This window comes from Perca fluviatilis, chromosome 7, assembly GCF_010015445.1.
Source record: "Perca fluviatilis chromosome 7, GENO_Pfluv_1.0, whole genome shotgun sequence".
In the NCBI taxonomy this organism is placed as follows: domain Eukaryota; kingdom Metazoa; phylum Chordata; class Actinopteri; order Perciformes; family Percidae; genus Perca; species Perca fluviatilis.
This window is the reverse complement of record NC_053118.1, coordinates 26943009-26956104: the sequence shown is the minus strand read 5'-3', so window position 1 is coordinate 26956104 and position 13096 is coordinate 26943009. Positions and strand designations below refer to the sequence as shown.

Sequence of the window (13096 nt, the reverse complement as noted above, 5' to 3'; positions counted from 1 at the left end):
TCAATAACAGATTGATAATGAAATTATCCCTATAAAGGAAAATTCCTGTTAAGTGCCACTTGGGGCTTAATTTAATAGTTTGGGCCATTATTCTATTGGTTATGTAATTGTACTAGTGGTTAAATAACTGCTGACATCTTAGAACATGGTGAAATTGCTACAATGAAATCTGACTGGGCAAAAGCACGAGTGATCATCTGACAGGCTGTAAACAAGTTTATCGAGATGATCTAAACTACTTTATTTGTAGGTGAAACCGCATGCGGGTGCACCTGAAATGTTGGTAACAAACCCTTATTGCACAAGAATGCCGTGTTTGCGCAGACTAGTTACAGCAGTTTTATTTTATTGCACTTTATTTTCATTTTTACAGTTTTTTAAATCATAAATTGTTTGTTGTGTCCCGTTTGTCCTCGTCCTTGTCCTGTATTGTTATCAACGCTATTTGGTGAAGCCAAAGACAATTTTCTTTTAGAAACAACCAACTATCTCACTAACTAACGTCTACTATTTGCCTTTGTGTTGTTTTTTTCATCCAAAAAGTTAGGCTAACCTTGTTTGTGTCTTTGTGTGTCTTGCGCCATCAGACACACCAACTTTCCAGTTAGATACAATAATCAATAGAAATAATGGGCAAAAATATGCAAATATAACCCTAATTGGGTTTGTAAAACGATCTAGTGTAAACGTGTCATACATGAAGACAATGGTATAGATTATGAATGCCATTAGAGAACTTTGGAAGAATAAATGGTGGCTCAATTCCAGACAAAATCATGAAAGTCATGATAAACTGAAATCAAACAAACTAATAGCAAAATCAGTGTATGACTTCATCTGAACTTTATTTAGGCTTTCACAGAATAAGCTTTACATGATGATTCTAATACTTTGTATGTTTAATGATAAGCACAGTTTGACATATTCACTATCACAATCCATAGTATGAATGAATAATGTAGCGTGTAACTTCTCCTGAAACTAATATTGTGTGTAAAGCAAACAGATCCATGGAAAACATTCTATGAAAAAAAAGCTGAAACTTTTACTTACGTCTGTTATGTCATGAAGCTTTTGGAGTATAAATGTGTAGAATGCTATGATTGTTCTGAAAGTTGAGCAGTAGGAAACATTATAGTTGTGCAAAATCTTCAGACCCTGTTGCAAACAGATATGATTACTGAGCAGCTGATGATTTGATGGCTTATATGATGATCAGTGGCTTGTAGTTACTGCATATTTGATATATCACTGTGCATTTACATTTCCTTCCTCTTGTTTTCCAGAACCTATTCCTTCAATCTATGAGACCAATATTAACACACATGTGCAGACGTATACACACATGTACAAACGACAAAGTTCCATTGACAAACAACTTGATCCCGTGCAGAAATGCATACAAAGTACACAAACACCCAGACGTTAGGTAGACAGACACACACACACACACACACACACACACACACACACGTTTGCATGCACAAAGGCTCGCACATGCAATCTTGTACACATGCAAATACTTGTGTTTTTATTCCTTGTTTTCGGCGCAGTTATTTTCTGATACAAACGCCAACATTTAATTCAGAACAAACAACTAGGCTATCAAATGGCAAAAGTTTGTGTCAAGACACCGGAGATGGATTTGAGCCAGTAATACTCCATCTTCTCTTAGGCTTGTTATTTTGTTATAGATTCCCTCGTCGGAATAATCTACTGTGTAGAAGACCTTCTGTCCTCAACAACCACAAATGATTTCCAGTGCCTTTCTTTTTTTTTTTTGTTTCATCTCACAATAGGAAATAAAAGGTACCCAGACTTAATACTATTCATTGTCTTTACATCACGTACAGCGGCTGTTGAGAAAATCCATCTGCCACCTCTCGCAAACATGAAAACAAATGAAGAACAGATTGTGATTAAAATCGGACTGGAACAAAATACATCATAGAACAGAGGAGACGGAAGAGACCCTTCATTCATTATTAGACTTCCAGCTTGAATGCTGCATTTCAAACACAGGAATCTGTTCTTAGTTCAAGAAGTGACATAGGTCGGGTTCATGACTCGAACCGTGACAAACCACAATCTTCAACGTGGCTTTGCAGTCCAACAGTGATCCCTCACGGTGGAATGAAAATCAACAAGTCTTTCTGAACACCACTAAGACACCAGTATCTTCCAGATATGTTCATCTATTCAAAAACTTCAGAGAAGCCTTTTGTGTTGCAGCAGTCCTCCAGTTCTCTTTGCATCTTCTCCAATGCATAGCAGCATTAATTCCTTCCATTCCTTCATCACTTTGACTTTTGTCTGTGGCTGGTGCTGCTGGGTGAGGCATTGTCTGTGTTTCTCTCAGCCCCATCCAGCGGGCGATAGAGTTTAGCTGACAGAGCTGGTTGTGATGCTAGGAGCAGTGGTGGTCCTGCTCTGGCCTTTTCGCCTCTTCCCCCCTCCCCCTCCCCCTCCCCCTCCTCTACTGCCATCTTTGCCTTCTCGTGCTCGACCGCGTGGATTCTCCCTCTCTCTCCTGCTTGTGTCATCTTGTCGATCTCCCTTACTCTTCTGCTCTGAAATGAGAATGCATTGAAGATATGATTAATAGTTTATACTACTTCTCAAATAAACTACTGTAAGATATCTGTCATCATCTGATGTTAGATGTAGAAGTGCCTCCGCTTGGCTGAACAAAAGTAATAAAAACATGGATTCCTGAAGGATAAGAGTGGATGAAGGGATATGTGTGACTTGTGATTGTGTGGTTTTTAATCCAGGCAAAACCAGTGTAAACCATACACAATCAGTCCAGTAATATTCACAAATGCTAACATAATGCTATGTTTAGCCACGCTGACAGGATTTGTACAGCAGCGACCAGTGTGCCACTAGCAGTCAACAAATAATAATCAAATAGGACAAAGTAATACCTCTAAAAATTTAGTAGCCAAATGTTTTTAGCCATGTTAGTCAGTCGGTCGGTCTACCACTTCAGTCTGAACTGAAATATCTTAACTGTTGGATCAACTGCCATGAACTTTTGCACCGACATTCATGGTCACTGGAGGCTGAATCCTAATAACGTTGGTGATCAACAATGTTTAACCCTATCTGCTAAACATCACCATGTTAGCACCAGTCAGTTGTCTGCAGTGTTTTTTTTACTCCACTATTTAGTATCCGCTGAGCTCGCCTGGAACTTTGACCCAGGTGGTACAAAAGAACTACCAGGTACTATCCACCATTTTGCTAATGGGAAAAAACAAATAAGGTCGAGTCGAGCCTTTCCATGCAGTGGAAACACGCCATTAGTCTTGATTTCTATCCAACCCCCCACACACACACACACACCCTCATCTACTCTCTGCGGGTAGAAGTGCATTAGGATCCACACCTGTCACACATTTAAGAGTATAATTGCTCTCTAAACACAAACATCCATCACAGAGTGGTTAACGTCCACACGTAAACCATTCAGGAGAGGAAAGAGCTTAGTTCTGCTGCTGATTTGAAAATGCAGCACATGACATACTGTAAGAGCACTCAGGACAGTCAAGTGACACCATTTTCTGTCACATAAATCACTTTAAAATCACTTCTGGCATAATGAGTTAAACATTGTCAAGGGCCCAATAATGGCCCATAAGAACATGAAGAGCTGTCACAAAGTGGAAATGGACATTGTGTCTAGTGTCAGATGGCTATTATTTAGGCAGCACTCAAAAGTATTCGGTTTTGTATATCTGAGGGAGTGTAGTTGCACTGGAGGATGTTTGTTATGAATATGTGCGTTGAGAGTCTCTGCACATCCTGGAAACTGAGTGAACACTTGCCAAGGGCTGGACAGTGTTCACTACGCAGTTGACAACAGCAGGGCTTTTGGCGCCACCATGTTTGTCTACTGCTGTGCAGTAATAACTGCAGGTCTGTGTTTATTTACCGAGCAGCATTTTTAAACTTGTCGTACAAACAGTTATGATTCTTTGTTTTAAGCGCAAAGTAGAAAAACAAAAAGTCCAAAGGTACAATGTTTCTCAAATTTCACCAAAAACATGTTTCTACATAGCCAGTTTAAAAAAGAATCATTATATGGTGATAGAGTAGATTTGATTTAGTTGAATGTGGACAGACCTAACACAAAAAACATTTACTCACTGCAGGCCCATAAGTCACAATAACTTTACTCTCCAGTGGAAACTAGAAGGCTCAGTCCCACACAGTAGTGCACAAACAGGAATAACTCATCCTTTTTAAGAGCCATTAGTGCCAAAATCATCATTTGTTGAGTTGGCTCAAAATGTATAAGAAGATTTTATGTCTGGCATGTTAATCAGTTAAATGTTATCTTGAATCAATAAACATATTTCTGAGCTTTAATTACCACATTTCAAACAAACACTTAATATTGAACCGTAATAGTTTCAAATTATATCAATGAGGCACAATGAACGAGAGTGAAGCATGAGTGAAGTAAAGAGTCCTCACACACACACACACACACACACACACACACCCACCCACCCACCCACCCACCCACCCACCCACACACACACACACACACACACACACACACACACACACACACACACACACACACACACACACACTGCAGTATCTGAGATGATGTGCTTACTGTGTAAGGACTTAATTACTCCTCTAACAAATCACTAATGGAGCCAAGAGAGGGGGACTCCATCAGTTTATGACAGCCCTGATTGTACCTCCTCTCCATCCAAGCTAAACAATTTTGCCTGACAAATGCAATAACACATCCAGAAAATTCTGTTTTCGCGTGAGACCCTTTTGTGGAGCTTCAGGAAAAGGGGAAAAATGTTCAGCCAAATCAACACAAAGCGTGAGTTCCGCAGACCACTAAATCACTAATGTTATACAAGGTCTGCCCCCTGTGTTTTATATAGCCAGCCTGCCAGCCAACTCCCACAGATGAATTCACAGCTGCACTCTTTTTGCACAGAGTGAGTTTACCCACATGAACTGGTTCACCGGAGTCATGGTACCATCACCCATGAATTACCTCACAGAGGAAAAATCATTCCTGTGCATTTTGGCAGTAGTATGTGTCTTTATTTTCATACTAAAGTATTAAGCAGCAGTATAGAGAAAATACAGGACTAAAAATCTCCTTAACATCATCAGTCAAATATGACTCTACACTCGTCACATTTCTCGTCGCCTTTCTGAAAAGATCTACCATTGCTCCAAGTTTAGAAATTTGACAATTTACATAGCAGTTTTAAAGGGAAGTTTATAATACTTTACTATTAATTATTCGTTTGAACCCACGGTTGACATTCTTTCCAGGATGCGGGCATCAGACAGAGTACATTTGCTTCGCATTTCTCAACTTGTGCTGTCACAGCCTGTCCAATGGAGATCCTGCTCCTCACTGGTCATTTATAAGCCTTGCCAGCCTCCTTTCCCTCTAGACATGACCACAGATCTATATAGGACGATGTCAGATCATGTTCTGTTCTTTAGACCAGAGCCCTATAGGAACTGTTCCAGAGTAGAAGATGGTGCTTGAATATGCAAGCCTCCTACGTGTTTACTCACATAGATCAAGACATATCATCTGTTACATGTTGCAACATCTGTACAGTTGCCAACACTGTGCAACTATTGTTACACAATGTGGCTGCTGTGCCTGAAATCTCCTAAGCGTGCCACCGTCCAATAAAGGCCTTAAATACAGCTTGTTAACAATTCTCTCTGTCCTTGTAAATGAGTGTAAGTTTCCAACTTTGGTTAAAATTGGCACACTATGCAACACAGATTGGTGACATTTAGAGACAGAAAAAATGTCTAAGACTTTATTAGATATAATGATTTTGTAGTATAGGAGAACAAACCCTATAGCTTGAATTAACAGTGTGCTCCCTGTTATTTCTGTGTTTTGGAAGGTTTATCATCCCAACACAACTGCGGCTAAATATTGCCTCACTACTAAGGACAAAACGTTTAAAAGCAAACCTTTTTGTTGCACTTTTCAACAACCTCCAGACCAATTGGCCAGATTTGTCATTTATTAGCTGCTCTTGAGGCCAACAGCGACTAATGTAACAAGCTGTTACGAAAGTTGATAATGGCCATAGAGTGGTGAGAATGACTGTTAACCTGCTGGAGAGCAAGCTGCTGTGTGGATGATAAGAGCCCAAGCGAACATGGCATGGCCGTGTAAACCTCACGCTTCAATGGTCCTCAGAACAAATAGCTCTTTCTAGCTCTGATCCTTGTCCAGCTTTGCAGTGCGTAATGCCCGCCCTTCATCTGCTTGGCTCGAAGATGGTGTTTATTGTTTACATGCTGAGAAGTCAAGAGATTCTGTATCCTTCTGTGAGCTCAGCCAAACCAAACCCAATCAACATGCTGCGGGTCACAGACACGCTGGCGGGAATACAGGCCTTTGAATGTTGAGTAATGGTTCCATCAGTCATCATGTTAACTGGTGGAGGCATTTCATGAAGCACATGGACTTTATTGCTCGTTTGTCTGCAAGCTGTACTGTCACAGTACTGTCACCTGATTTGAACTATTACTTAGTGTACCTTTTTTAATTTGTCCTTACTACATGTAATTTCCTCCTTAGTGTATCTGTTTTCTGCACTATATGTGTATTTGGCTTTACCTTTCCCACAGGGCATCTTGGCCACATTGCACTTCCTCCTCTCGGTCTGTGGAGCGCAGGTCTGTGAGGGTACAAAGGCCGGGGAGGTGTCTGGGCTGTGGACCGGCAGAAGGGGCTCGCGGAGCCGAGACTGCGAACCTTTTTTAAATCCACATGTTTTGTTCTTCTTCATACATGAACCCCATTGGCTCCACTCGCCCAGTTCACACTCTGCAGAACGCTGACCTGAAAAAAACAAAATGGGACTAGGGTAGTGAGTGAATGTTCCACAGCTCCAACATCTCACATTTGTTTCCCAGCTTTCACGTCTGCTTTTTTTTTTTTTTTTTTTACAGCTCAGCAATTTTAGCTCACAATAATGACCTTAAGTAATTTCCCAATCTGAAAGCAATTTTATCTTTTGTTTTTTTTTGTACTTGAGAGGGACAGATTTAGAGGGTTGCTGTGAACCTGAAGGCTATTAAGTATACTACTACTACTACTACTACTACTACTACTACTACTACTACTACTACTAATAATAATAATAATAATAATAATAATAATAATAATAATAATCAAAATCATAAAAAGTATACTGCACTCACAACAGAAGCCATTTTTTTAGGGTAACGTTTATAGTCTCGGTGACAAGTGTTATTTTTTTTTTTTTCACCTTTATTTTTACAGGCAAGTGATTAAGAACAGTTCCTTATTTACAATGGCGGCCTGAACATGCTGTTAATGCTGTTGTTGTTAACTAACTCATGACATAATTATTTTTAACAACCACAAAGAGAAATGAAAAAGAGCTGAAGGGAAAGATAAAAAAGATCTTGGGATTATTCTCAAGAGTTCACTTTCCCTTTTCCAGGCCTGACTGTTGAACCTAGTTGGCTGCTTAGATGAAGTGATTAAAAAAAAGATGGAGTCAACATGTGGCTCACACCTATGAGCGTCTTCTGTAAGTGAAAGACACTGAAACAATACTTTCTGTTTCATTACAGGAGCAGAGATGCTATGGCTAAAGTTTTGAAATTAGTAAACAGTTAAGGTCAAAGGTCACTCACCGACACACTCCATGGTCTCATTGGCGGTGCGCTGGCCTGGAGGGCAGCTGACATAACATCGCCCACTGTGTGAATACAAGCCCTCCTTACATTTTGTGCAAAAATTGCGATTGAAACACGCTTCACAATTGTCTATTTTACATTCTGAAAGACAAAAAGAGAGGATCAAATTAAAGGATCAAATCACAAGTCACATTGTGTCTGGTGATGGTGAGAGTTCATTGTATCATCTTCAGATTTTTTTTGTTTTCTGTTAAAGAATTTCTGGTGGAAACATAGAAATCTCTACTGTTTTCATGGAATATTCATTGCATTTTTTGCTGAAAAAAAAGCAAATGGTTCTCCAGAGACAGGACAAGAGGAACTGAACTGTATTTCCTCTGAGAGATTTATTAGGGATTAAACAACACAGGGTCTATTTAGGGGGAGTAACACTCTTCTCTTACAAACACATGCACCACAGGGCTTGTTTTTTTGGAAAGCGGGTGTGAATGAGTACAGCCAGGAGTGTATCGCTTCAGTGGTTTTTCTCAAGAGTTTTTGCACACCTCAGTTTCAATAAAATCTCGAACTCTCCTGTTAAACAAACAACTTTTGGAAATTTGGATAATTACAAGCACAGGAGGATAAAAGCCAGACATCGTAAAATACTTTGGTCTCATCTTGAAAGGCAAATCCTTGTTCTCATGAAAAATGGTAGAGAGAGATGGAAATCTTCCTGTCAATATTTCTATATACGAAATGTATTCAGAGCTAGACTTGCTGTATTCATGTGTACTAAACTTACAGTAAGGATGTCTACTCTGCAGCTGGTCTGATGCCAAGGTCAGAAATGATCTAACACTGACTACGTTTACATGCACATAATATTCCGTTTTTTTTTATTCCGAAAAAGACGATATTCTGACTAAGCTGTTGACATGGCTAATGAAAGTGAATATTCCACTTCCTGTTTACATGAAGCCTTGCAAAATATAATTTTTTCAAAGTTTTCAAGCGATGGTGGACTTGTTGGACCGTGCTAACACAGCGTCCCTCTTTCATTCCTCAACCAGCTTCTTGAAAAGGTCGGTGTAGCGATGTCTGCGCATATCTGAAAACCTGTTGATATCCAAGTCTTTGATAATGTTTAAAAGTAGCTGTGTTTCTCCTTCTTATCGGGTCTGCAGCCCTGCAAACTGTTGGCTGGTTGGTTTGTTTACAGCAACCATAGCAACGCACAGAGACGACCATAAGCCGTAAACAGGCAAGAGGCCGTAAACTGCGGTAAAAACCCATGTCCAAAGAATGCCTCTAAAAACCGAATAATACGGGAATATCCCACGTCTTTATCGGAAAAAGGCCTTTTTCGGAAAGTATAGTACCATCATTATAGTGTGACAGCTTGAGCACACAATTACAGCTCTAAATCTGAAATATATATATATATATATATATATACACACAAATGTGTTGTATCTGTATGGGGTTATGTAAACTAACTAAATAATTTAGCACATCTGAATCTGAAAAACATCTTAAAAGAGAAGAATAGCCTGTGTTTTTCTTCCTGTGGCAGAAAATCACAACTGGCTGGTGGGCATTGTAGCTACCCACTAAACACCTACAACTACCTTGAAGCTTTGAAACTTTGATCATTTGAGTTAATTATGAAGTTATAAATGTTTTACTGTACAAAGAATAATCCTTTTAGACCCGCTTACATTCATACTTCAGAGACTATACACTGTATATGGTGCAGATAGTATCAGGGTGTATCAGAATGAAATGTGTGTAAAAGTGAAAGCATAACAAATATGGATTGAGGCCTGGCATGAACTTCACATATGAGGGCCAAATAAAAAATTAAATCCTCTCAAAAACAGACAAACAACAATGTTTTGGAGATGTTTTTGTTGGGATTTTGTTCCAATCCTGTTTTCTGTCCACACGTAAGGGGAAACAGACTGAGGTGCTGGCACTCCTCGGCTGATAGTACAGGACCAGTGCCACCAGAACCAACTAAGTAAGTTGGGTAAGTACCGTGAGTGTGGCCGCCCTTTCACCCACCCACCTAAATGAGCCAAACCTGTCTATAACTATAATGAAGACTAGTTCAATTAAAAAATTCCACTGACTTTTCTCCAGTTCAGCACATACTTTGGTGGCTATTTGTGTGCCCTTTTCCACAGGAATAAGTAGCTATAACAGAAGGATTTCATTAAGCGGACATTCTTGTTCACCCACAAGCATTGAAAAATAGTAACACAGATTGGTTGAAAAGATGAGGCAGCATGAAATGATTTAGGAGAATAAAGGGTGTGGCAAATGGTAGGATAGCTATTTTCTGCATTCATATTTTAGGTCTTTGTTAAACACAAAGTGGAAATATACAAATAGGATACACATGACGGATGAACTAGCAGGGTATCCCTCTACTCCTCTAAATACCCCCATATTGTACACAAACAGAAGATGATGAGCCAAAGACAAACAGATCGTTTACACTTCTGCAGGCTTGATTTGACATCAGCTGTGTGGATTTTTATGGCGTGGGCTGTTGCCAGCGTGTTAGCTCTAGCCTGCATGTATTTGGAAGTTTCCAGATGTGTATCTGGATCAAAAGTCTAAAACACAAAGCAAAACTCACGGGTGCATCTGTTGTTGCCCTCTGGGTTCCTCATGCCAAAGTATCCCATAGGACAGGAGGCGAGGCACACGCCTATCTGACGGATGTCACTGCGCTCCAAGAAGATGAAGAGCTTGGGCCTACATTTAATGCAGCCGTTATACTCCGAGCATCGGTCACAGCCTTTGGGGCAAGATGGTGGCCCCTCAGTACTCACTGTGGAAACAACAAGCACAGTTAACAGAGAGAAAGGAACAGTCAGGTTTGAGGTATGCAACAGAACAGCATGGTGTACTATCACATAAATAGATTAATTGTTTCCAGCCAGATATGAATTTTAACAAGGAAATAAAAAGGCCATTTGTTAACATTCTGCCTATGAGAACAACATCGGGGGAACTTTAATATTTTGCTGGCATCTCCAGAGATCCAGCCATAAACCTACCAGCGCTTTATCACTCCAACAAGCAGGGGTTAATGCTCGCAGCTTAATCTAACCGGGGGCCAGGCCAAACATCTTTGTTTGAACAGTTACTGACTGTTTACTTCAAATCGCTTGCCGGAGATCCTTAACAGATTTTCATTTGGAGAAACTAGGGTAATTGGGGCTGACAGCCGACCGAGAGCCAGTCAAAATCAGGCAACTAACATCACACAAGGCATTCTCAATCTACTGGGTTCAGTGTGAAATTAACTGGGCATCAGAAAAGTGCAATAGTGACAGACATGGCCAACAATCAAATACTGCCAGTGTTTTTTTTTATAGTGGTACCAAACAGCATGTATTCCCCCTGTCCTAAGTCTGAAAATGCACTACAGATGCATTTACACTTCACACCCTTATAATCCCAGACTCAGACATTAATCAAATTCCCTCATCTTCCAGACAAAAACACAGTCATCAGAGTGATTTACATTCCTGTACTGTATCACCTCTGAATATACATAGTCTCACACAGCAATCCATCTGCCGTCCTGACTCCCAGAGATAAGTTGGATGGTAAAAGTGTTAAAAGGGTTCTCCCATGAACATATTACACCAATGCGAGTCACAGTAACCTCAAATGCAGCAATTACAGCCAGGTCTTGTTGTTCACTATCACAAATTAAAAAAACTAATAATAACCCTGGAGAGTGTATTAATCAGAGAGTATGGTGTTGTGAATTGTGACATGTGGTGGACTGAAGCTGCTCTCCTCTCAGATGGTTTTAGTTTGATCTCTGCATGATACTGCAGTACTTCAGAAAAAGAAATCGGATTGCATTAGGATGCAAAAGCTTCAAATCAGAGGTGTAAAATCGCAGACCCCTTTCATATCTGGAGGGGAGAAGCCTCAACTGACTGTGACGCTGTAGAGGGCGCTCATGTATATAATGAGTGACCCAAATCCTTCTGTCCTCAATACAATAGCACATGACAAACTGCGACAGCATTTAAGGTCATATGAGTGCATATACTGTGAAAGATATACCATTTCTAACACAAACGGCCGTTCTTCCTTTGTGCGATTTTAATAAAACCACATCTGTTACAGTGGCCAGTCATGGTATTATATAAATTCTGGTTCACAGAGGTTGGGGCGAGGTTAGCATTGGCTGAAAGCTCCTTGTGTGTAAAGGAAGAATTATTTCAAAGCTGACAGTAACACCAGCACTGATGCTCTAAGGCCAGAGATATACTGCAAGTCGGCCTGAGCACCATCTTTGTGGTTGCGTGAAGTCAGAAAAATGCTTGCAACAACACTGGCAGCACGGTCCGATTGAGGACTTAGAACTGTCAGGTAATCGTTCCATAATGTGCCCACAGAGCCAGACACAAAAAAGAGTGATGGCTTTGAGGGCGAATCCATCAAAACCCCCTCTATAAACAATCCTAATTCCCATCAAAGTTTTACATAAACTTGGAGAGGCGTAATCTTAAAAAGAGGAAGAAAGACGAGCCATTCAGGGGAAACACTGAACCTTACATACACCCGTTTAGGAAAAACAAATAAGAATGATGAGAAAATAAACAATATGTTGTCTTTACTTTGCTTGTTAAATGTTTACAAAGCATCCACCACTGTGACTCAGACCACAGAAAAGAAAAAAGGTAAAAAACAAAGTGAGAACTCACCCCGCCTCTGCCTTCTCGCTTTGGAGAGCTTGAGAGCATCGCTGTGACCCATGGAGCTGAGGAAGACCATTGCCAGCGCCACCAGTCTCAGCTGCATAGTCCCTGTTGCCTTCGCGGCCACGCAGGGTCCCCCCCTTGCGACCAGATGGATCAGGTGGGGGGGCCCCCCCCCCTTCCTCTGTGGGACAGGTGGATCCCTCTGCTGCTGGGACAGATGATCCCTCCTCTTTCCTGTGGTACTGCTCTCTATCTCGGTCTGTCTCTCCTTTTTCCCTCCCCTCTGTCTCTCTGTATCGGTCACTCTAGTGGCTGCTGCGTCCGCGAGTCTGTGTAGTGGAGGGGGATGGCGTGGTAGCAAGTCCAAACAAGCCCGAGGCACAACAAGCCATCACGCTGGTGGTGGTACTGGCAAAGGGAGTAGACAGCGTGGGGCTGTAGGATGGAGGTGGGGGGGGGGGGCGGTGGAGGGAGGGGAGAGTGGAGGTTGTGCGGAGGATGAAGAGGAGGAGAGATTGGAGAGGATATTGTCGAACTTCTGGTGGTTCAACCCATGAAGCTTGGGGTGGGCTGGCAGGGAATCAGGCAACCTGCTGTTTGAGGAGGGTTTGTTGTCAGTGAGTGCCTGAGCTCACAAGCATGCGTCCTATTAATGATGCTCGAAGGAGGAACAAAGATACGAG

The 13096-nt window shown here is 41.1% G+C and overlaps 1 protein-coding gene across 1 annotated transcript; it reads right to left on the bottom strand.

Moving 5' to 3' along the window:
- Positions 1-820: 820 nt before the first annotated feature.
- On the bottom strand, positions 821-12869 carry rspo1 (R-spondin 1). The gene is made up of 5 exons (XM_039807189.1): positions 12417-12869; positions 10322-10516; positions 7693-7836; positions 6644-6868; positions 821-2570 (listed from the first exon to the last, which is right to left on the bottom strand). Exons 1-5 carry the CDS (start codon positions 12511-12513, stop codon positions 2383-2385), a joined length of 849 nt encoding a protein of 282 aa, XP_039663123.1. The 5' UTR covers positions 12514-12869; the 3' UTR covers positions 821-2382.
- Between the last annotated feature and the right edge of the window lie 227 nt (positions 12870-13096).

Coding starts and splice junctions, on each gene's coding strand:
- rspo1 (XM_039807189.1), bottom strand. CDS start 12,513: ATGCAGCTGAGACTGGTGGCGCTGGCAATGGTCTTCCTCAGCTCCATG. Junction 10,517..12,416: donor AGCGAGAAGGCAGAGGCGGG/GTGAGTTCTCAC, acceptor TTGTTTCCACAG/TGAGTACTGAGGGGCCACCA. Junction 2,571..6,643: donor CAAGATGCCCTGTGGGAAAG/GTAAAGCCAAAT, acceptor TTCTCATTTCAG/AGCAGAAGAGTAAGGGAGAT.